Source organism: Lactuca virosa, chromosome 7 (genome assembly GCF_052849685.1).
Source record: "Lactuca virosa cultivar CGN04683 chromosome 7, Lactuca_virosa_CGN04683_v6, whole genome shotgun sequence".
NCBI lineage: Eukaryota > Viridiplantae > Streptophyta > Magnoliopsida > Asterales > Asteraceae > Lactuca > Lactuca virosa.
This window is the reverse complement of record NC_136432.1, coordinates 152,347,319-152,373,581: the sequence shown is the minus strand read 5'-3', so window position 1 is coordinate 152,373,581 and position 26,263 is coordinate 152,347,319. Positions and strand designations below refer to the sequence as shown.

The 26,263-nt window shown below is 33.6% G+C and overlaps 2 protein-coding genes across 2 annotated transcripts; one reads left to right on the top strand and one right to left on the bottom strand.

Annotated features, from left to right (window-relative positions):
- Positions 1-447: 447 nt before the first annotated feature.
- On the top strand, positions 448-4,257 carry LOC145123580 (uncharacterized). The gene is made up of 5 exons (XM_079058789.1): positions 448-863; positions 1,545-1,971; positions 2,305-2,545; positions 3,761-3,823; positions 4,029-4,257. Exons 1-5 carry the CDS (start codon positions 566-568, stop codon positions 4,083-4,085), a joined length of 1,086 nt encoding a protein of 361 aa, XP_078914915.1. The 5' UTR covers positions 448-565; the 3' UTR covers positions 4,086-4,257.
- A 10,219-nt stretch (positions 4,258-14,476) lies between these two features.
- LOC145125475 (NEP1-interacting protein 1-like) lies at positions 14,477-15,497 on the bottom strand. The gene is made up of 3 exons (XM_079060931.1): positions 15,317-15,497; positions 15,075-15,226; positions 14,477-14,983 (listed from the first exon to the last, which is right to left on the bottom strand). The coding sequence occupies exons 1-3, from the start codon at positions 15,396-15,398 to the stop codon at positions 14,603-14,605; spliced, it is 615 nt and encodes a 204-aa protein (XP_078917057.1). The 5' UTR covers positions 15,399-15,497; the 3' UTR covers positions 14,477-14,602.
- Positions 15,498-26,263: the final 10,766 nt, after the last annotated feature.

Genomic DNA, 26,263 nt, shown 5'->3' with positions numbered 1-26,263 from the left:
TATAATTTAAAATTTTACAACCATATACATGTAATTATGAAAGTTTACAAATATATAGATAAAGTTTTTCCTAATATTAATTTTAGACAAAGAAGGTAAATTTAACAATAGGACATTTAATACTAAAGTATTTACTTATTCATTATTTCGATCATATTTATTTTGAAATTTTACTATAAAAATATTTAATGTTTATTCTTTTATATTTAATATTTTTTAATCAATTTATATAGTACACATATCTTACAACTAGCATGAAAAAATGAAAAACTTTAGAGATTAATCTTCTTGCTGTTTCATTTTTCAACTATCTAATGTTCTCCCAAATATCTTCAATGTATGGAAGGTGAAACACATTCCTATTTTTAGTATTTTATCTAAAAATATATTTAACAATTATATTTTCTATTAAAAATAAAAAATGTAATACTACTACCACTCTCAAGCCAAATGAATAGAGAGACAAAATTGTAATTCTCCATTTCTCCTGTTTTGATTTCGTTGGATAACTTGTTTGTTTCGGAAAATCGAAAACCTTCTTACAATTAACGGATACTATTTTTTCATGGTGGATTTTGAAGCACCATCATTCTCTTTAGGGCTTGATTATGACCTACTCGATTCAGAGCCCCAAATCACTTCTGTAAGTGAAGATGATAATTATGAAACTCTAATTGTCGATGATTCGGAGCCTGAATATTCGGATCCTCCTCTGAAGTCGAAGCGCCTCCGGCGTGTACTTACCAACGATGTCACAACATTATCAACGGTTCAGGCAAAGCATGAGGTGGAGTTGCGTTCCAGTGCGTTTGTTGATGATGAAGATGATGACGTGTTCTGTTCAAAGGAGGATATGCGTACTGGTGACAATCTACTTCCAGTAATTATTTCTCATTTCTATGAACATATAATGATAAATTATTGAATCAAATTAATTTAAACAACCAGTATCTATCAGTCAATTACATGCCTCATGAAAGAAATACACTTGGAACACTTCCAACTTCGCTAAAAGTTTCATTTAGGGATTTAGTCACGACCAAGATCAATGTCACCTTATTATTTGCATTTAATCCCTTTTAAAATTACGACAAATGGAACAATGTTAATCAACTGAGTAAGTATCAGTATTCTCATTATAATCCATGCTTAACTTTAGCTAATATCCTAATCTATTAAGATCATAATTAGTAAACTGAAGTTGTATGTTCTCGACTGAAGTTATTTCTTCAATGCTACCTTAAACAATTCGTGATTCTTAGGTATTCAATAACCCTTGAAACCCTAATTGTCAGATTTCTTTGAACTACCAAAACACGTGTTTCAGAATTGTTAATATTAAGCTTTTTAATACATTTGGTGATTCTCTTATTCATAACGTTCTTACTGAAGATCCCTAGATTGTGTTTCTGCTTGATATACGTTTCAGAATTGCCCATTTTGAGACTTCTGTTCACTTGTTTGTTAAATTATCTGTTGTTTCTATCTTCAAATTGTCTTCACATCATTCTTCTCATTCATACTATTTTTATTTCTAATATCAGATGAACATCTGCATACACAAAACCATCCTCTCTCCACCAGTTCAAAGTTACCAAACACGCCAGGAGTTTTGACTAGTCAACCAGGAAACAAAAGTCAAACTTTCCGTCGGAGACGACTTCTGTTGACTGTTTCTGACTCTGATTCTGATGATCCTTTTATCAGTGACAATGTTAATAATAACAAATGTAACATATCAGAATCACTTGATTTATCCACTACAAAAAGAGAAAGTCCATGTGAAGATTTCAGATCAGAGAAAAGTTCATTACATTTTGATGACTCTCTTCCTCCTGCTGTTCGTTACTTTTTTCATGATGATTTAAGAATCCAAGAGCTTGTTCAAAGTCGCCTTCCTAATTTTTTTCCTCTGTGTAAAATTTCAAATAGAGAGCTTGAGCAGCCCAGCACATCAGAAATCGATTACATGTAATTTTGGCTTCCAATTCATTGAACTATTTGACTGGTGGCTTTTAAGCTGCCATTTGTTACACTAGATGGGACATAAAGCTGCAAGTTTTGTCTCATTTTGGATGACAAAAACAAAAAGTCAAAAAGTCAAAAAGTTGTAGTTTTTGTCCCAGTTTGGATGAGATTTATTCCACTATCTAACCCCACCTTATTCCATATTTCTGGATGACACAAAAAAGTTGCAATTGACATCAGTACATACCAAACAAAATATAACTTGTTTTATCAAATTGGGGATTATGGTGTTATGACATATTCTTGTTGAGTGACATGCTTGTGTGTTTGTTACAGGGGTCAATTTAAGTGTGGTGCAAGCTCAAAACAAGGTGTTAGAAATATTAAAGACAAGAAAAGCTCAAAAACTAGGAGTAAAATTTCAAGAAAAGAGAATGTTGAAGAGACATCACAAGGTTGGGTGAACCCAAAGCTTTGTGGTGATAACAAGATTATAACAAAAGACACTCCAAAAAGAAAGGCTCATGCAGCTCAACAGTCTGCTGGATATTGGTTAACAGGTCAAGATGGAAAGAGGGTAAGTTGAATTGTTTCTTTTTTTAATTGGTTAAATTCACATTTATGCTACAAAGTTTTACTTTTTTTTTTCTTCATTATGGATTAAAGAGTTCTTAATTTACAAAGTCTCATGATAGGACCTAAATATGCAATTGGGAAGTGGTTAGTTACATTATGATGTGACACTGGTCAAATGCTTATGTATGCAACATTGTTTTACCTTTTTACCAATTTATACGACAATTTTACTCATTTTTACCAATTTAAGCAACCATGTTCTAATTCAACTGGTTAAACAAATCTTTTGCTCTCAAAATGATATTTCATTGCATATTTCATACAGAAAACCACTTTGTTGCATGAATGGAAAAAAGCCAGGTGAACATTGTTTGTGTGAATTTAACCATTTTTATAACAACCATTTTAAATTAATTCTACATTTGGTTTAATCATCATTTTCAAATGCTATCCAGTTTAGTTATGATCAAGTGTTTATTTAAAATGGATCCAAGGGTAGCCTTCCATTTTGCGTTTTTTAAGGGTGTTTGGATGTGTGTTTTGAGAGGGATTATCTGATTATTGCCATCTTAAGTTGCAATAATCAAATTCTAGTGTTGGGATGACATACTTTTTTATGACTATATAATTATTTAAGGGCCAAATAACCATTTATAAATAATTTTTATGATATTATTATCAAATGGTACGATAAAATTACTTACACACACTTTATCAGTTTATTCCTTAAATGATCAAAATTTGCCAAACATTCAACACCTTCAGAGGTTATTGTTTGTGGTTTTTAATTGGATACAGTAAAATGAAATTCTTGAAAGGGTTTATAACATAAATGACCTTCTATAATGAGTTTTTTCCGGATTAAACCTCACCTTTATTTTTTTCCTGAAAAGACCTTGCATTCTTTCATTTTTTCCGAAAAACCCTCAACTTTTTATTTTTTACTGGTAAAAAATCCAACCTTTCAACTCTTTCTGAAAAAACCCTCAACTTTTTTCTTTCCGAAAAGAACCCTCACATTTGACAAGTTTTTTAAGGAAAAAACTTCTAAATGGGCCAAATCGAAAAAAATCGAATAATGCAAGGTCTTTTTCTGGAAAAAAGTAAAGATGAGGTTTAATCAGGAAGAAACACAATATAAAAGTTACCCTTTTGTTGTTTTAAAGTATGCATATGTGGTTAAATTGTAAATATATCTTTGATTGAATACCTTCAGGTTTATGTTGGTAAAAGGGGTCAGGAGCTGACTGGACGAGTTGCTTACATGCAGTACAAAAAGGTAAAATATCCATCTCATAAAAAGCTAATATGCCAAAAAAAATAATAAAAAATTAAATATGTCAATTTTCTTTTAGTAGTTCACCATCAAAAGTGTGATTATTACAACTTATTATCTGATGATTATAAAGCACACATCTAAATAATCAAAAATTTACTAAGATTCTTATTGCGAGTGTTGCTGAATATTTGTATTATTGTGGCAGGAGAGTGGATCATGGTTTAAAAAGACAAAGAGGAAGTCTGCTAAGAAGAAGAAATGAATTATATAAAGTGTTAATATGTTACAATTCTGCTATGTTGTTGTGGTAAATACAATAATTGAAAAGAGAATGGAATGAAATATTACAGAGGAATGACAAAATAGTGTTTGCTTGTCACAAAAGAATGGAATATATCTTATGTAATAATAAGCGTTCTTTTTTTGGGCTGATATATTATAATTATACGTTATTTTATTCATATAATCTTTAATAACCCTAATCAATATAAAAATAAAAATTATGTTTATATATAATTTTATGTAAAAACATCATGGTATTTTTTAAATTTTGTAAAAAGTTTTTAAATGGTATATCATTCTTTTAACTATTAGAAATACATTTAAATATATTTTAAACGCAATAAAATATGCCTATATGTAATTTATTTAATGATACGTATGAATGACTTATTTTATTCTTTTTAGCCAACCAAATATGACGACATAATATAATGATCGTTTGTTACCTTGCTCATTATGAATCGTGGGTATTGAAGTTACTTATATACACGATGACATATCTATGACGTAAAACTCACGTATACATGTTTCGTATTAAATGCGTTCATATGAACAAGAACCCTCATCATGTATACTTCATGGCATGAGATATTGGTATTTGTTGATTAGCTAGTTGGTTGACCCTCAGGGAAAAAAATAAAAAAATGTTAAAAAAAACATTCAAAAAAACAAAAATGTTAAATTCCTAAAAACATTATTAAGAAAAGATGTAAAAGAAGATATCAAATTAAAAACAACTAATTTTAAAGAACATAACTAAGCAAGTTATAAAAAAACTTGGGGAAAATTTCTAAACAATATTTAGAAAGTTAGTAAATTTTAACCAAAAAAACTTTTTAAAAAACGAAGTTGTAAAAAGTTGTGGAAATTTGTAAAAAAAAGTTTGTATTAAATTAGTAAAACAGATTAAAAGTTGGATAAAAATTATAATAAAGGAAAATTGAGGAAAAATTATAAATAAACTTTGTATCAAATTTATAAAAAAAATTAAATATGGAATCAAGTTGTAAAAAATGAAAGCTAGAGGAGAGGGGGTCTAAGGTAGGGATGAGATTTAGAACCGGAAAACCGGACCGGAACCGGAACCGTTAGAACCGGAATGTATAGAACCGGTTCCGGTTCCGGGTTTAAAAATTGGCTTTATCCAGGTTCCGGGTAATCAGGGTTTGGGTCCATCGGGTCCGGGTAAACCGGGTCTAAAAAACGGAACCGGTGTTAGGAACCGGAACCACTTTTAGGGCCGGAACCGATTTTTGTGAAACGTTTAAAAGATGCATATCACATTCGTTTCAACTCCGATTGACATGCGATTTTTTTTCAACATGTAGTTTAGAGCTTGTACATGATTTTAAACTATAAATTTGCTATTTTTAGTTTTATATTCATTGACTTATAGTCCCCCAAAGTCGAGATATCAAAGCTGAAAATTTTTAGTTTTTCAGTTTTTTTGTATTCTGTGAAAGTTTTAAAACATGCATATCTAATTCGTTTGAAGTCGGATTGACATGTGGTTTTTTCCAACTTGTAGTTTAGAGTTTGTACATGAGTTTAGACTATAATTTTGTCATTTTTGGTTTAATATTTAATGATTCACAGTCCCCCGAAGTCGGGATATCAAAACTGAAAATTTTCAACTTTTCAGCTATTTGTTTTTGTACTTTGTATTCTGTGAAACTGTTAACACATGCATATCTCATTTGTTTAATGTCGGATTGACATGCATTTTTTTTCCAGAGTGTAGCTTAGAGTTTCTACATGATTTTAGACTATAATTTTGTCAATTTTGGTTTCATATTCAGTGAGTTACAGTCCCCCAAAGTCGGGATATCAATATGAAAATTTTCAAAGTTCAACCCACTAAGTAGTAAGTAATTACCAAAACATTCTGATTTTTCCGGGTTTTCGGGTTTTAAACCCACTTTATCCGGTTCCAACCTATCCACTTTGATGTTTCCGGGTTTCCCGGTTCTAGACCCACTTTACCCGGTACCGTACCCGAAACCGAACCGGAACCGGTTCCTATATACCGGTTCGGTTTCTGGTTCTATAAAATCCCGTTAACCGGTTCCGAGTTTTCCGGGTCCGGGTCCATCCGGTCCGGGTTTTGACCCACTTTCATCCCTAGTCTAAGGCATGTCTTCTCACTGCAAGGCAAAACTCTAACGGATGACTTCTTTATTTTAAACATCACCTATAAATAAATATACTAATAAAACTACTGTTAATGTTTTTATAATTATTATTTATTTTGTAATTCCAAATAAGCTACTAACAAATTATAATTAAAATTCAAAATAAGCTACCAAACATATTATAAACATAAAGACATGAAAAAAGTTAAAAAAAAATATTACACTTTACTCGATAAAAAAAGAGACATAAAAAGTTAAATAATAAACTTTAGTCGATAGAGTTTGGAAAAAAGAATTTGTGGATTTGACGCTACAGCAAGCCATATAAGAAGAGAAAAATAGAAATATCGATGATGTAGGGCTCTTACTAAATTACCAAAGCAACAAATGCGGTCATTTTGCTATTTTTTTTGAACTATGCATGTATTAAAAAACTAGTAAGATGCCGAAAAAAATTACAGAATACAAGCATTATAAGGATTAGTACACCGATCAAATCAACTAATTTATGGTTAATCCAATTATCCGAACCTAATTGGATAATAGACAATTCAACATTTTTGGCTTTTGATACATATGTTTTTGTAGGGAGAGAATTGATGAGATAGCGAAGAAGATCAAGAGAGACATAAATGCATCATTTCAATTGGGAATAAGACATACGTTACGGCTATTGGGAACCTAAAACACCATCACACATTTTGCTGTATGTAAGCTTTTACGTTGTAGATGTGCTTCAAAATTCTCCTTTTTACCCTATTTCTTCCCTTACGAACCTCAAATGTTTGCCTCTGTGTGAGTGCCGGCAATGTTTCCAAGTTGCTCATAGTATGTTATATATAACAATACCGACGTCTATTAAAAAAAATTATTCAAATAACTAAAACATTGTCACAATAGTGATTAGTCTAAAGTTTATGAGTTTGGATGTTGTGTAAATATGTGTGTGAATATGTTTGTTAATTTCCTTTTTAAATCTTATGTTTTTTTTAATAGTATAAATGAATGGATTGAAATCAAATATAGTTCAATACATATCGATGACAAGCAAACGGGCAACAAGCTGCGCCGTTAGTTCTTTCTGGATGACAAAACAAATTCTTTTGAAAACAACATCTGTGGATCTAGGAGATATAACATTAGAATGCATTACCCGTTGGACTCTGTTGAGGAGCTCCATCTCCTCTGGCGCGAGAAAACCAAATGTATCAAATGCAAAGATACAAACACATGTTGATTTTCTATACATGCATTTTCGTGCTTTGCCACTTTGCACGTAGCAGCTTTCAAAGTGGCATGCGCTGCTGTGAAACCCCCGTCCCTCGAACCGACGAGAGGAGAGACCCCAGTAAGATCCACACAAGCGTGCTTCCCTCCTATCTATCCAAAGACCAAAATGTCAGCCGGCCTGAGTGTAGATCTTCCATCCTGTGGTTCCGTCAAAAAGTTCACTGACGCTTCTTTCTTCACAGAAATACCAGCACACCGACAAACATCAAAGATAACATCCCTAACCACATCATGTCGGTACTTAAAACCAGAGAGCTCTCTATAATAATTTGAGCTCTCAACAATATATATATATATATATATATATATATATATATATATATATATATATATATATAGGGAATGGTTATATGGAAAATGAATGATTAGACAACACATATTTGAACCAATGAAAACATGACAACACATCACTTAAGGGTAACTACATAAATAACTTCCAAAATACATTACTTGTGAATATTTATCTTTGTGTTCTCGATTCAATAGTTGTTCTTGTGTATATAATCATATGTGATTATATGTATCTAATCACATATGATTTATATAGACATCATTATTTTTTGTCAGTATAAATCATATGTGATTAGATACATATAATCACATATGATTATATGTATTTAATCAAATATGATTACAGTGGACAAAGAACAATTATTGAATCGAGAATGTGACAATGAATCTCATCCACATAAATCATATATGACTAGATACATATAATCACATGTGATTATATGTATTTAATCAAATATGATTTATGGAGACAATATTTATTTTTGCGGTTTCGACTGAATAATTGATTTTGTGTAATTAATCACATGTGATTATATGTATATAATCACATATGATTTGAGGTGGACAAGATTCATTTTTTCCTTCTCGATTAAATAGTTGTGCTCATGTACTTAATCACATACAATTATACATGTAATCACATGTGATAAAATACATGAGAACAACTATTGTCCACGATTATACATATAATCATATGTATCCAATCACATATGATTTATATAAACAATATTCATTTTTTGAGTTTTCGTTTCAATAATTTTTCTCCTATATTTAATCACATGTGATTATAAGTATTTAATCACATATGAATAATGTGGACATAATTTTTTTTAACGTTCTTGATTCAATAGTTGTTCTCGTTTATATAATTACATGTGATTATTTATATTTTATCACATACGATTTATTGAATCAAGCACATGAAAACAATTATTTTTCACATAAATCGTATGCGATTAAATACACGAGACCAACTATTGAATTAAAACCGCAAAAATGAATAATGTCTAGATAAATCATATGTAATTAAATACATATAATCACATGTGATTATATGTACCTAATCACATATGCTTTATGTGGATAAGATTCATTATTTCTTTCTCAATTCAATAGTTGTACTCATGTACTTAATCACATGTGATTATATGTATCAAATCACATATGATTTATATTGATAATATTCGTTTTCTCATTTTTGATTCAATATTTTTTCTTATGTATTTAATCATATGTGATTGTATGTATTTTAATCACATATGATTAATGTGGAAAAAGAAAAACTATTAAATTAAAAATGCGAAAATGAATCTTATGTACATAAATCATATGTGACTAAATGTACAAGAACAACTATTGAACGAGAATGCGAAAACAAATATTGTCCATATAAATCATATCTGATTATATATTATAATCTCATGTAGTTAAATACACAAGAACAACAACTGAATCGAGAACGCGAAAATGAATATTTTCCACATAAATTCTATATGATTATATATATAATCACATGTGATTATATGAATTTAATCACATATGATATATGTGGACAATATTTATCTTTGTGTTCTCTATTCAATAGTTGTTCTCGAGTATATAATCATATGTGATTATATAAATCTAATCACATATGATTTATATAGACATCATTATTTTTTGTCCATATAAATCATATGTGATTAGATACATATAGTCATATGTGATTATATGTATTTAATCACATATGATTACAGTTGACAAAGAACAACTACTGAATCGAGAATGTGACAGTGAATCTTATCCACATAAATCATATATGATTGGATACATATAATCACATGTGATTATATGTATTTAATCATATATGATTTATGTAGACAATATTTATTTTTGCGGTTTCGATTGAATAATTGCTTTTGTGTATTTAATCACATATGATTTATATAGACAAGATTCGTTTTTTCCAAATAAAATCATATGTGATTAGAAACATATAATCACATCTAATTAAATGTATTTAATCACATATGATTAAAGTGGAAAAAAAATAATTATTGAATCAAGAACGCGAAAATGTATATTAGCCACATAAATCATATGTGATTAGATACACATAATCACATGTCATTATATGTATCTAATCGCATATGATTTATGTGGACAATATTATTAAAACAAGTAATGCCTACATAATAGGAGAGTTAGTGTAACTCACCTCCTTGAACTTGAAAATTAGCTAGAATGAGCAACATGGATCCTTTCCTTTCCGAAAACCTACACACCAATTTATAACATTATTTAGCTTATTCTTTGTTGTATTACTCTTATAATACTTATGTATATATTTTCTTAGTTTCTCTTTGATTGTAGTGCTCTTTTTGGGATCTGTTTTCTTACCTTTCAACCCATTCTTAAATTCTGATAAAATAATATTGGTAAAGTTTCCCCTTTTATCTTTTCATAAATATAAAGATATTGTTCTAATGATTTTTGGTTGATTTTATATTAAATTTACAAGTTAGTAACTTTAAGCTGTCACTTTATGGACCACTCAACACTCTTGGAATAAACTGTACCAATCTACTAAGAATTACATCAGTCCCTTTATATGTGGGAAACTATACATCCATATATAACTATAGGATTTGGAATTTTAGCATTTGGAGTTCTAATGAATTTATTATGATTTTTTTGAAGACAATGCATGAAATCTGTGATAGCATGGACCAGCCTGAGAAGATTGCTAATTTTACCCCTCAAGGAGTTGGAATTTCGAAATGTGATTCAAACTTTGAAGAAACTAGATACACTAAGATTTCCAGAAAACTAAGTCTCATGATTTTTAGGTGTTCTTATTGACTTGCACGAATTTTAGAAGTTGGAGGACAGATTTGGGAAAATTGATCATAATAGCTTTTAAATCACTTTTGGTGTTCTATTAAGGACTTAATGGTTAAGCCTTAAGTTTATCACTTTTTATATGATTGTTGGTTAACTATTAGGCTATTGAGATGTGAAATTTAACTTAACCTAAGGGCCTTAATGCTTGGCTTAATGAGGGTTCAAAGTTAAGGATTTTCACATAAAATGCCACTTTTACACTTTTAGGTTCTTTCAGGCAATATGACACACCTTGTGTGCATGAAATCCTGTAGTGATCATCAACTCTCTAATAGACTCCAATCCAATCCCTAGAACTTACTATTTTCATTTATCATAAGAAACAAATTAATCAAGAAGCAACCTAAGAGATTCCACCAACATGAACAAATAGAAGATAATAGTTTCCAAAATATGAACTTACATAGCTATAGAAAACAACTAAGTTACCATGGCAGATGGAAAGGGCAACGAAATTGGTTATTGGCCTCCAACAAATTCCTCTCTACAAATACAAATTCAAATAGATGTACTAAATTGGTCAAACTAAATTATAAAATGAAATGTTTCTTAACGAATTTAGTATAAAATTGTGTTTCAAAACCATTAATCTGATAACAAATATAAAAAATTGTAAATGGAATTACATAGGATAAGGATAAGGAAGCATACCAATCAATCAGGGCAAAATGCCTCTATTGGCTCCTTTCATCAACGTTCTCCAGGTGAACGAAAAAACGAAGCAACGACTCCGACTCCATCTCTAACAAGCTCGATACGAAGAGATTGTGGGCAGTATGTTCGCAAAATCGGAGACTTGAATGGTAGGGTAACAACGTAAATTTTTCAAACCAAAATTTTCATTTCAAACATAAAAATCAGATGTCATATTTCCCAAAAATCTCAAGTGTCAACATTAATACAAATTATTTATCAAAAGTTGTTTATCATATAAACCAGGATCCTCCAAAATATATCTCCAAAGCAAGTGTGTGTACAATCAAGCCGGGGCCTTTTCGCGATCATCGGAAGTACCTGAAACACATAGCACATAACACGGTAAGCATGAAGCTTAGTGAGTTCCTCAAAATACCGCATACAACACATTAGCCACTCGAGGCTATAACTCTATAAGACCCTCCGTCAATGTGTCTCAGTGGGACCCTCCAGTCCCACAACTCTGATGGACCCTCCGGTCCTAACTCTGTAAACTCTGAATAACACATAGCATAAATCACACAGACATAATGCAGTAATATCACATTACTCAAATAAACACATAAGACCCTGTGATCACACATAGATACCACTCTAGGTAAAGTATATTGAGAAGACTCACCTCGTAAGCTAGCAAGAAAAAGTCTCGTGCTCGGAATCCTCGATCTAGCCTCTGCCTATCACAAGGATAATATCTCTAATTAATACTCTCCTCACACTCAAATACACCATTCAATGATCTCTCTTACACTCTTAGCCCTATAAATCGGTAAAAGACCATTTTACCCCTCCCTGACCTTCATTACTTATTTTTGACCAGCCCTAAAGTCAACATAAGTCAATTCCAGTCAACAGCCCCAAACTGACCAAACTCGCCGAGTGCACTCGTGCGACTCGTCGAGTCCCATCGATTCTCGACAATCTTATGAAGGTCCAGCCCGTCGAGTTAACCCCTAACTCGCCGAGCTTTCGCCTGATCCAGCTAATCGGGACAACCCTAATCTACTCGCCGAGTCGGCTCATCAAATCGGCGAGTCCATTCAGACTCAACTTGCATCCAGACGACTTTAAGGCATGATACTTTCCCAAACTCCAGATCCATACTCTCAGGGCTCATTTATCACGTAAAGTCATAGACTTTACGTCCATGCATGGCATTTTGGGCATGAAATGCCAAGAACACGATCTAAATGGGTTTTTCACTCATAAATTTCCATCAAGGCTGAATAAAGTAGGAACCTTTAGATGCTAGGGATCTCCTAATATCCAGATTTGGAGTTCAAGCCTCCTTAGGAACCCCAAATCCTCAAAGTCCCAAAATATAAGGGAAAGAAGCCCTAATCTTCAAAATGAGAGATCTACTTAAACAAAAGAGAAAGGTTCGAAATTGATACCTCTAACAGAAGCTCTTGGACGTATAAGCAGCAGATCTAACAGCCTCTTCACAATCCTTGCTTGGAATCCTCCTTTCCTCTACCAAAATGCACCCACAAATCTCAAGTAAGGCTCAAAACTCTCTCAAAATCTCAAGGGGGCGATTAGGGTTTCTTCTTAGTGAGGTGTGGCTGCAAATGAGGCTATAAGTGCCTTTAAATAGGCCCCAAACCCGGGGATCTAGGGTTTCCACTCACAGCGCCTACTCGACGAGTCTACTCTCGGACTCGTCGAGTAGATCATTAAACTCACGTGGCCACACCCGCTTCTACTCGACGAGTTATAGCACCAACTCGTCGAGTAGATCAATGAACCTCAAAAATACATAATTAAAATAGTATACCTGGGAATCCGGATGTTACAGGTAGCGGAAGAATATATGTATCGGAGTTTCGTGAAATCCAAGTAGCATCGGAAATCGTAGAGAGGTCGGCGATCAGAGAAGTGGTGAAGATCGACATCTTCAAGTTGATGCATAGTTGCTTCAGTGTGTTATCTTCTTATCTCCTATGTGTGGCTTGTTACGGGAATGTAATAACTTTAAGAAAATTACATATACACCCTTGCTTCATTAAAAGTAACGCGTTTGTTGTCCTATTGCTGATTTTTGTTCTCAAATGTTCTCAAACCCATAAATGTTCTCATTTGAACATAGCTCATATATATATATATATATATATATATATATATATATATATATATATATATATATATATAGTAGGTGTGAGACCCATGTATTACATGGATTAATTAAAAAAAATTAAATATCAAAATATAAACATTAAGTATTTTTTAAAATTAAAATAGGGAAGGAAAAAACATATTTATTACATTTAATACTTTATTTATATAGCTATATGTATTATGTGGCTTTTTAACTTTAAAAATTAAAAAAACCTAGAAATTGACATGTGGATATTATTAATTTCAAAAATACCACAAAATGACAAGTGTCAAAACTTATGAGAGATTGACATGTGACAAAATGGATCTTCATATATATATATATATATATATATATATATATATATATATATATATATATATATATATATATATATATATATATATATATATATATATATATATAGTCATTGAAGTTTAATCTTAAAAAACTTAGTGGCTTTAGTTCCTAAAACTTAAGACATGATTTTGCAATTAAGCCACACCTCAAATTATTTACAGCCTTTGTTTTAATGCATAAAAATCATGTACAGTTCAACGTAATATTGAAAATGATTTATATCTAACATCATCAAAATTCAACGGCCGAAAAACGATGTCATGCCATCGTTTTCTTCTCATGCACGTATCTGAATATTTACTTGACCTTCAATGGCCGAATTTTTTTGTATTTCTCAATTATTAACATAATAATAGAACTATTAAACTAATTTAGGCGTGTGTATTTTGTCATTTTTAAATCCATTTTTCTTTAATTAATAAAATGCAAAAAAAAATCGCATATTCTCGATTTTATGATCCATACTTGAAAAAACAAAATCCCACGGTTCACGTTTTCATGTTGCGTCATTTTAAGTGGCATATTTCATTTATTACTCACTCTTTGTTAGCATTACGTCAGCATTTAATATACATTTAAATTTAGATGCATCCTTTAAAAATAGACTGTACAGTGACAGTGTATATAATATACTGTAAATTCTTATATAAATTAATTATAAACAAGAAATTGTCTCAAATCATGCAACATATTTATGCCCTTATTTTAATTCTGTTATAATTGTATTAGACAAATGAACATTAAACGTTAAACGTCCCTTCTACAGATGGGGCAAGAACCCTGTCTAACAAGCCATTCGTCTATGCATTCCAAGTGAAATACATGTCTGCAACTTGGTAGCTCTCTTCCTTCTTCTTCGTTTTCAAAATCCTGCAAACAAATCGCACAGTTTATATCATTGCATTCATCTTCCCTCTGATTAATCTTAACTCGATTTGCAAATCGGCATTTCGGTAATCTGCTAAAAGCATCTTCCGATAATCCTCTTGTCCCACTGTTTTCAATGTCGAACATGTCAACCAAACTCATTTCGATTGCATTCGTCTGCCATTGATAAGCTTTAAGCATAGCTGGACTAACCCACTCAACGAACACTTTCCCATTTAGAAGACTACACAGCAGTGCTACCTGTACAACAACCACAAGTTCGTTAATTGCTGCTTAAGCACAATTGACAATACAACTTAAACTGCACAAAGTACAAACGAAAGTCAAAAACCTTCGAAAATGGTTCGCCATTAGCCATCATATCCATGATCTGTAACGCTGTGATCGCACCAGTGACTGCACCCACACCGGCTCCACGAAGTAGCCCCGTTTCCGTCGTTTGCCCTTTGATTGCGCCGGTGATTATTCCGATAAGTGCTCCTCCTGCATCGTATACTCAATTTCGTTAATGAAATTTCTGAATCGGATTGTGAAATTGGATTTAGGGGAAGAATGAAGAATGAAGAAACGAACCTAATGCGAAGGCGCAAGTGAGAAACGCTGAGAAGATTCTGTTGATGAGATTTAGAAGAGTCTCGATTTGGAAATCAGGCATGGTGTTCGCCGGCTGGAGTAAGATGCGGGAGGAACGGAGGGGATCGATGGAGGTGGGAATAATGTAGAGGAATGGGAGTGGATTGGCATTGAAAAGGAGGAGAAGGGAACGCATTTATAGTGGAAGAGAGTATAGAAAACAGAGGAAAAGGCATTTAATATCGAAGATAGTTTTCAATCTCTATAAATTTATTGAATGAACGTATTTTACTTTATGTTGTGAAAATATCATACTGTATCTACTTAAGTTGATATGTTACTTTTAAAATTCATATTTATAAACATATATTATTAACTTCCCGTTAGAAACCAAGGTCGGTGGTAGTTTTTTTTGGCATTTTTATTCTTCTTAATTTTTTTTTTCTTTTTTAGTCCATACCTGTCAAGTTTAATCACCGTAAAATTTTTAATTTTTTATCCTTGCTTTGCAATTTCAATCACTGCCAAGGGTTACTATGACAATTTCAGTCCTCGCCTTAAAGCTTTTTAAAATTTCAATTTCATCCCCCATTTTAGGGATAATGACTTAGGAGACCATCGAAGTTTCAAATTTGTTCAAAAAACACCATTCAAATATTATATATTCAAAAAACACCATCAAACTAAAACATATGTTCATAAAACACCAAAGAAGTACATATTCTGTTCAAAAAACACCATCTCTATGGTTTGGGTAACTTACATGTTTAGCCCCTAACTTTTTTTTCTTAACTCGGACGGTCCCTAACGTTTATATTTATTTTGCCTTCGGACAATGATCTAGTTAAAAGACTAATATACCCTTATTAGTTTCATTTAACATTTATTTTTATTACTTGTTAATTATTTATACAATTGATAGATTTAAAAAAAATAATAACATAAATTTTATTTTGCGTTCGGACAATGATCCAGTTAAAAGACTAATATACCCTTATTAGTTTCATTTAACATTTATTTTTATTACTTGTTAATTATTTATACAATTGATATATTTAAAATAAATAATAACATAAATTGTATAAATGATTAATAAATAATAAAAATAATGTTAAATGAAAGTACTAAGGGTATATTAGTCTTTTAATTCGATCGTACGGTCCCTAGCGTTTATATTTATTTTTGCGTTCGGACAATGATCAAGTTAAAAGACTAATATACCCTTATTAGTTTCATTTAACATTTATTTTTATTACTTGTTAATTACTAATACAATTGATATAATTAAAATAAATAATAACATAAATTGTATAAATGATTAATAAATAATAAAAATAATGTTAAATGAAAGTAATAAGGGTATATTAGTCTTTTAACTCGATCAGGGTCCGAAGTCGAAACAAATTTAAACTAAAGGGACCGTCCGAGTTAAGAAAAAAAAGTTAGGGACAAAATATGTAAGTTACCCCAAACCATAGAGATGATGTTTTTTGAACAGAACATGTACTTCGTTGGTGTTTTTTGAACATATGTCTTAGTTTGATGGTGTTTTTTGAACATGTAATACTTGAATGGTTTTTTTTGAACGAATTTGAAACTTCGATGGTCTCCTAAGTCATTTTCCCCCTATTTTATTAAAGTTTGTTAAAATTTCAATTTCATCCCCCATTTTATTAAAGTTTGTTTATATAATATGAATTTTCTATAGTTACCATCCCTTAACTCTAAATGTCACTTTTGTCTCTTCAACTTTAAACTTTATAAAATGTCATTTTCATTCCCTCGACTTTCTAAATTTTCGTGTTTATCCTATCCACCTACATTTTTGTCAGTGGTACCGACATTGTATATTCATCAATTAAAAAATACAACACTATCTAACTTTTATCAATACAATTGTCAAAATTCAATTTACAAAACATAATGGCGCCGCCGCAACATGCAACAGGAAAAATACTAGTTATAAATTTAGAATCAAATAAAAAGTTTGTTACCTTAAAAAAATGATTCTTGATAATTGGTTTTTAGTTATTTACCCTTATCTATTCTTAGAATGATCAGACCGGAGGAAACTGCACACCACGGTGGGTTATGTGTCACCTGTGGTGGTGCAGTGAACACGACATCGCCTATATATGTGGTGGTGCGGTGGAGTCGCCACGAGAGGGAAGGTTACCACACCCAAAAACCCAACAAACATATACCAACGTTCAAATTAACGACTACTTTTCAAAATCTATTTTTTTTCTTTTAAAAAAGACTATAAATACCATACTCCATTTCATACATTTCACACCATCACAATACATTTAATTCATACAAAATGTAACGTCCAATTTTCACAAAAGAAATCCTTTTTAATTAAGGTAAAACACCATTTTCATAAAACCCGAGTTAGGAAAACTCATTTGCTCAATATACAATTCTTTTAAAAATTAGAATAATATAATAATTGCGGAACCCCAATGTCGCTGATAAGTGTGTTCAATCACGTCTTTGCTTTCCCACGATCATCAAAGGTACCTAAAAAACATTTAATCCACAACTATAAACCAAAGCTTAGTGAGTTACCCCAAAATACCACACACCACAATATACATACAATGCATGCACACATGAGCATCTAGTCTGACTGGATCGTCTCGCAAGGCCTACTGTACACCTAGACCGATCTCTTGAGCCTCAAGTCTGAATGGACCGCCTTGCAAGGCCTACAGTACACTTAGACTGCTCTCATTGGCCTCCAGTCCATGACTGACCCGCCTTCCATAACATATAACTAGTCCTCATCTGGTCTATAGTATACCGCTAGCCCACCCGGGTATCTTGGCCTACTGCACACATTAGGATCTGATGGGTTTTGAGCATATCTACAAATGTTATGTGATCATGCAACCCTAATTGCTTTGGATCTAAGTTTTTCACTAGTTGAACATGCAAATTGAATACCAAAGCAAAACCCTAGATCTAGCATATAATTTCGAAATTCATATATAATTAGGGTTATAAGATTACCTTGCTTGTTATGTTGTAATAACAAGAACACCTTGTAGATCTTGACTCTTGAAAGCAAAGTGCGTCAAATGTTGCACTTCTAATGGCTTACAAACACTTGTAGCAAAAGGATGAGAGGTGAGAGGAGGGAATACACTTAGAATTTCGGTTAGGGTTCCAATTAGCAAGCATAGGCCGAAATCCCTAAGTGGTGGGGTCTTTATATAGCTGAGGGCTGCTAGGGTTTTCAGTTGGAAACCCTAATTTCCTGCTTAAGGCTTAAGCAGTCCATGGACCCTTATTAGGGAGCCTTGGACGAAAATCTTATAGGGCCTCCTATAATTTTTGTCCACTCCATCATAAGGAGTCCAGTAGCCCAGTTTCACAACTATCAATGATTTGCAAAAAAACCTTGTTCCTTTAATCCCAAAATTAATTTTTGATTAAATACTAATATATTATTTTCATAATACATTAATAAATCATTTATCAACCTCTCTCTCCAAAAGTCATCTTGTCAAGTTGCTAAAGTAAAGGCATCCCAAAAGGACCATGCTACTATCAAATCAAGTACATACCAATTATAGTTATGGGCTTAGACACTTAATCCAACAGTCTCCCACTTGGATAAGTCTAATAACTATGATTGCAAGTATGACTTCAAAATTTGACTAGCAATCGTAGCTTTCAAAAGTCGTTGTCAACCTCTGACCTAGTCAGTTACAAGTCCTAAGATAAGGGATCATATAATCCTCCGTTCTGCAAGATATCATGTGGACAAATGACATGGAATAGAATCATTCTCAATGTCCAACAGTTTGTTTCCCGATTTCTGATTTGTTTGACGATGAACTTAATTAAACACATAAATTCAGTCTGACCGGGACCGACACATAAGTCAACACAAAATCATCGAGGGGCCCAAGATATCTCTTTTACCCCTTAGGATAAAAGGAACAGATAAACTTTGACTTATATGCTTATACTATGTACTCATCGAATCGTACACAATAATACACTTTATAACATCAAGTTACTGATGCGTTTACACATTATCAATGCACAACCAACTCGTAAACAACAACTCATATATCTCCGTTTAAAGATTATATGATATTATCGTCTCATAATTACTCGTGATAAATTCCATGAAGTAATTCTATGAGCGTGGGTTTAATCCAATACTTAAATCCCATTTCAAGAGTACTCATGAACGTTGGAGCAAACATTTGCTATGTCTAAACACTTAGACAATCTACACGCCAATTCATGACAATCTTAATTCACTACTTACTTCCAAAGTATGATCGAATGTGGATAGTTTGAATAATCCAATTATCCGGGAAGTAAAACATGAAAAAGTGAAACACAATGATAAACAATTGACAAAAAACAGTAAATAATAATAATAAATAAATCTTCATTACTTAATCATCAAATGTCAATTACATTTATATTGTTACAAGTTTCTAAATATCTATCTAATCGCTAAAACTAATATCATCCTTCAGACCAATGCTCCTTGCATGTTGAACGTGCTTGATCCTACTCAAATCCTTTGTGAGGGGATCTGCTGTGACAACCCGAAAATTTTTATCTTGTAAGCCCAGCCAATCACCCAAAAGTCGGACTTAATTTCATTGCCTTCTAGCCTTGTTAAGGGTCATTCTAATGAGTTCTAAGCCTAGTACACTTAAGGATTGGGTATAAGGTTGTGTCAGCTTAAGTTTATTGGGTTGAAATCAAGCCGGAAACTCCATCACAAGGAGTTTACGGCCGCAAACTGGGAGTTTACGGCCGTAAACTCTTGGTTGGCCGTAAACTCCTCCCATATACATGATATTCCTTCATTTTTCACCACTTCTCACACTTCCAAGTCTAGAAAATCGATTCTCTCTCAACTATCATCGAGTTCTTCATCCTAGATCATCAAAAACATAAGTGTTTCTTCCATCTTTGAGTTGTTATCCTTCTTAATCACGTATCACCCTTTGATTTCATCCATGGAAATCATCTTTTTGGGTAGATCTTCATCTTTCACCAAGAACACCAAGAACACACACTTGTTCTTGGTGGCCGAAAACACCTTTTAAAGCTTCTAAATCGTGAGTATTCCTTCCATACACTTGCTACCTAGTAGAATCACTAGCCTAAACACCTGGAACAAACAATTTGAGGGTGATCTCCAGGAGTTTACGATCGTAAACTCCCTTGGCCGTAAACCCCTTGTCCGTAAACACCTTATACCGTAAACATCATGGCCGTAAACACCTATGTGTGACCGTAAACTCCCCTTTGATCAATCACATGTGATTCTGACACTTGGTCCAAGTGTTTCCTAGTCCCTAAAGGTGTTTCCTTGCATGTGGTTGCTTCTAAACACTATATTCATGCAAATATATGCCATTATATGTCATTTAGAACTCGTTTGTGTCTCGGGACTTCATTCGTGGAACTTCTCATCCTTACGCGAATATTCGTTTGAATCACCCACATAAGGTGAGTTCATACCCCTATAATCAATCTTTTAAACTGTTTTAAATGCTTTTAAAAGGGGGGGGGGGAATACAAGTTGAACACAATTGATAATTGTGTAAATGTTTGTTATAAACATCTTTCAAAAGATTACTTATGTCTTTTATAAGTGATCAAAACATTTCAAAAGCTCTTTTTAAGTTATGTTACTTTATAGTTTATAAAAATCCGTTTTTAAAGTACAATCATAACTTAGTAGATAAATGAGTCTTTTCAATAACAGTTCAAGTAAACATACTAGTAAACTATAATAGGTATAGTTTAGGGGTTCAGTTCATACTAGATGCTAGAACATACTATAAAGAGAAACAGGGAGGTAGATACTGTAGGTTTTTGAGCAAACTAACACTCCTAAGGTGTTCATGCAACCCTAGAAACTTTGGATCTATGTTTGTCTAAAATATATGAAAAATAATTTTCCAAGGTTCATAACCTATCTAGCATACATGGGGTACTTTTAAACATAAAAGATACTAGAAGAATTACATACCTTTGTTAGTGAGTTGATTCCTTAGGAGTTTGAGAGCCAAGCACCAATAATGTGAATGCCTCAAATGGAAATCACAAATCACCACAAACTTGGAAAACTTATGAGAGATCACTCTAATACTCGAGAAATCGGCCACACCTTATGCACACACACATAGTGTCTTCTCAAGCACCATAAGCCTCTTTATATAATATAGATGATTAGGGTTATGAACCATGCAAACCCTAATAACCCATGTCTTTTCCTATTCCAAGGATCCATGGGTTAAAAGCTCCATGGATCATCCATGGACTCCCATTCAAGCTTAACCCATTTCCTTATGAGTGTTAGCCCACACTATATAAGTACAATAGCCCATTATTTAATTAGTCACCTTATGATCACTAAATTAATTCATAATAAATTTAAGATCAATACTAATTAAATAATACAATTTCATATTAATATATTATAACATATAATATATTAGTAGGCCGCAAATATACTCTTCTCATAATGTTATCCATATAAATAGTTCGGGTGAAGTGCAACCCAAATGGACCATGCCAGGTCGGGTCAAGTATATACCAAATAAGTTATGGACTTAGACACCTTATCCAACAGTCTCCCACTTGGATAAGTCTGATAACTGTATTTGCCTATATGGCTTCAGGAACCAACCGACAATCGTAGCTCTCGAAAACTCTGTTGAACTATGAAGCGCCATTTTAGATAAGTGATCACATAATCCTCTGCTCTCATGATCTCAGCCGGACAAATACATGGAACAATGTCTTACTTATTGTCCAACAGTTTGTTTCCCGATTTCCGATTTGTTTGACAAAGAACTTAATCGAACACATCAATTTAGTTCTGACCGGGCCCGATACATAGGTCAAAACAAAATCATCGAGGGGCCCAGATATCGCTTCTATTTCTAGAAGGAACAGATAAACTTCAACTCATATGCTTGTTCTACTACTTATTGAATTGCACACAAAGGCACGTTTTATAACATCAAGTTACTGATGCGTTTATGTGCAATCAATGCACAACCAACTCATAGGTAACAACTCATATCTCTAGGTTTGAAGACTTATATGATATTACCGTCTCACGATCACCCGAGATAAATTCCATGAAGTGATACAAGTGAGCGTGGGTTTATTCCAATACTCATAACTTATGAGTACTCATGAATGTTGTAGCAACCATTGCTATGGCTAAACACCTTTAGTCATCTACAATCCCAATTCATGACAGTCTTGATTCATACCTACTTCCGACATATGACCGACTGTGGAGAGTTTGAATAAACTTATTATTCTGGAAGTCAAAACATGCAAAGCTGAAACAATAGTAAATAATTGACAATGATAGCAACACCTTACTCATAAATAAATCACAACTTTTATTCATCATCAAACGTCGATTACATTTTACAAGTTTCAGTAATAACTATCTAATCTGTAAAACTAATATCGTCCCTCAGCCCGATGCGTCTCGCATGCTGCAAATGCTTCACCCTCGTCAGTCCCTTCGTAAGGGGATCCGCAGGGTTCTCATCTGACGATACCCTCTTTGCCACGAGGAGTCCCTCTTCTATCTTGTGTCTTATGAAGTGATATTTTCTGTCAATGTGTCGGGATCTGCCATGATATCTTGGTTCCTTGGCTAAGGCAACCGCACTATTGCTGTCACAGAAAATCTCCATAGGCTCCTTAATAGCTAGTACAACTCCAAGGTCTCCGATGAAGTTCCTCAGCCATATCGCCTCCTTTGCCGCTTCACTCGCTGCTATGTACTCTGATTCACAAGTCGAATCAGCTACAGTCTCCTGTTTGGAACTCTTCCAAGTGATTGCCCCTCCATTTAAGGTAAAGACCCAACCCGACTGAGAGCGGAAGTTATCCATATCAGTCTGAAAGCTAGCATCACTATACCCTACTACTCTCAAGTCATCACTCCCACCAAGGGTAAGGATCCAATCGTTAGTCCTCCGCAGGTACTTGAGAATATTCTTTACCGCAGTCCAATGAGCCTTGCCAGGGCTCCCCTGATATCTGCTGACCATGATCAAAGCGAAGGCCACATCAGGACGGGTATAAGTCATAACATACATGATCGAACCAACAACGGAATCATAAGGTAATCGACTCATCTCAGCTATCTCATCTTTTGTACTCGGGCTCTGAGCCTTGCTCAGTTTGGCATTGCTTTGGATCGGTAATTCTCCTTTCTTGGAATTCTGCATGTTGAACCTTTTCAACACCTTATCCAAGTAGATACTCTAAGCCCAATTAGTCTTTTACTCCTATCTCTTAATATCCTTATCCCTAGGATATAGGCAGCTTCCCCAAGGTCCTTCATAGCAAAGCACTTCCCAAGCTAGGACTTAACCTCCTGCAAGGTTGGGATGTCATTTCCTATGAGTAGTATGTCATCCACATAGAGTACCAAAAAGCTAACTATACTCCCACTAGCTCTGACATACACGCATGACTCATCTTCACTTCTTGAGAAACCAAACTCTTTGACCTTCTCATCGAAACAAAGATTCCAACTTCGAGATGCTTGTTTCAATCCATAAATGGATTTCTCAAGCTTGCACATTCTATTGGGGTACTCTGCACTGACAAAACCTTCTGGCTGATTCATGTAAACATCCTCAGCCAACTTTCCGTTAAGGAAAGCGGTTTTGACATCCATTTGCCATATTTCATAATCATGAAATGCAGCAATGGCTAGCATAACCCTAATAGACTTAATCTTTGCTACTGGTGAAAAGGTTTCATCATAATCAATACCCTGAGTCTGAGTAAAACCCTTCGCAACCAGTCGAGCCTTATAAGTGTGCACCTTCCCATCCATGTCGGTCTTCTTCTTGAAGATCCATTTGCACCCGACTGTCTTACGGCCTGGTACATTGTCAACCAAGTTCCAAACTTGATTGTCATACATGGACTGTATCTCGCTGTCCATAGCCTCCTTCCATTTAGCAGACTCTGGGCCTGCCAAGGCTTCCTTAACATTGTTAGGTTCATCCAGATTTACCAGTGTACTGTCACTGATAAATGTATCACCTTCCGTAGTAATATGAAATCCATAATAAAACTCAGGTGTGTTCCTAACCCTTGTGGAACGCCTCGGAAGTATAGACTCGTCAGCTGAATCAACAGGAATTTCCTCCTCAGGTTGATTGCTAGTGTCTGAGGTTCCTTCACCAACTGAGTCTTGAATTTCTTCAAGGTCAATTTACCTCCCACTGTCTCCTTGGTTTATAAATTCTCTCTCTCGAAAGACCCCTCTCCTAGCCACAAAGACCATATTCTCACTGGGTATGTAGAAGAGGTAACCAAAGGATTTTTGTGGGTAGCCGATGAAAATACACCTTTCACTTCGAGGTTCGAGCTTGTCATGAGTCTCGCGCCTCACGAAAGCCTCGCAACCCCAAATCTTGATATGGTCCAAATTGGGAACTTTCGCAGTCCACATTTCATGAGGTCTTTTGGCAACCTTCTTTGTAGGGACTAGATTAAGGATGTGGGCGGCAGTCTCTAAGGCATACCCCCAAAAAGAGATTGGTAGCGAAGCTCGACTCATCATAGAGCGAACCATGTCCAAAAAAGTGTTGGATAAGGTGTCTAAGTCCATAACTATTTCTGGTATGTACTTGACCCGACCCGACATGGTCCATTTGGGTTGCATGGCACCATGCAATTGGATAAACTAAAATGAGAGAAATAACACTTATGGTTTATTAATATATTATAAGTTCTAATATATTAATAATATTATTTAATTAGTTTGATCAAGAATTAATTAAGTGATCAAAAGATAACTAATTAAATATATGGGTAGATTATGTAAATCTTCCATATCTTATATAGTGGGCTAAGAGGCTCCATGGATTATCAAGTTGGGTTCCACCCATAGGATGCTCCATGGATGCTCCATGGAGTTAACCCATGGATCATGAAATGAAGAGTCATGTTACATTAGGGTTTACCTAATGCAACACACTATATAAACAAAGGTGTTCTCCCCAAAATCGGTGACACTAAGAAATAAGAGGGCTAGAGCCGATTTTGCAAGTGTAAGATTCTCTCAAAGTTTACTCCTTTGCATTTGGTGTTGTGTGAAGCATTTGAGGCATCACACTTGGGGTGCTAGGCTCACAAGGTTTCAAGGATCATGATCAACAACAAGGTAAGTTATTCTATCTTTCATTCAAGTTAAAAATGTTCCCCATGTATGCTAGATAGGAATATAACCTTGGAATTCAACTTTGCATGATAATTAGACAAACATAGATCCAAGGTTATTAGGGTTGCATGTACACTTAGGAAGTGTTAGAATGCTCAGAACCCATCAGTGGTATCAGAGCCTAGGCTTGTTTTCTATTTTTTTGTGCAAACTGCTTGAAAAAATCGTTTTTCTGTTTTCTGCTCGTATGAACTCGCCGAGTCCATGGGGGGACTCGACGAGTCCATGAACAAATGCAAGTTACTCGTCGAGTCTGTTCTTGCACTCGACGAGTAGAGGCTGCAGTTTTCAGAATTTCGACATTTGTTGTTGGAAATGGACTAGAAACATTACCCCAAACTGTTTTGGTGTTTTAAAACTTGTTTTATATGGTGTAATGTTTATGCTAATCCATTTACAATGGCAATTATCAAAATTACAAGTTTTTAAGTGTAATTTTTGATTCTTGAAAGTGTTCATATTCATGTTCTTGAACTTATGAAGATTAGATGATCATAGAAATTGTTTGTAACCTTCATGGTAGTTTAATTCATGATCATAATGTGTTTTAATGGAGTCCATAACTTGTCCTCAAGTTATGGAAAACCAAAAGTCTCACTTTTATTAAAGCCATTAAAAGAACACAAGAGTTATAAAAATGAAAAGTCTTCATTTTTATTACTCAATTAATTCATAAGTTATAA

Excerpts from the sequence above, each read along its gene's own strand:
- LOC145123580 (XM_079058789.1), top strand. The coding sequence starts at position 566 with ATGGTGGATTTTGAAGCACCATCATTCTCTTTAGGGCTTGATTATGAC. Across the intron at positions 2,546-3,760 it reads CAGGTCAAGATGGAAAGAGG|GTTTATGTTGGTAAAAGGGG; the intron begins GTAAGTTGAATT and ends GAATACCTTCAG. Across the intron at positions 3,824-4,028 it reads CTTACATGCAGTACAAAAAG|GAGAGTGGATCATGGTTTAA; the intron begins GTAAAATATCCA and ends TTATTGTGGCAG.
- LOC145125475 (XM_079060931.1), bottom strand. The coding sequence starts at position 15,398 with ATGCCTGATTTCCAAATCGAGACTCTTCTAAATCTCATCAACAGAATC. Across the intron at positions 15,227-15,316 it reads CACTTGCGCCTTCGCATTAG|GAGGAGCACTTATCGGAATA; the intron begins GTTCGTTTCTTC and ends TATACGATGCAG. Across the intron at positions 14,984-15,074 it reads ATGGCGAACCATTTTCGAAG|GTAGCACTGCTGTGTAGTCT; the intron begins GTTTTTGACTTT and ends GTTGTTGTACAG.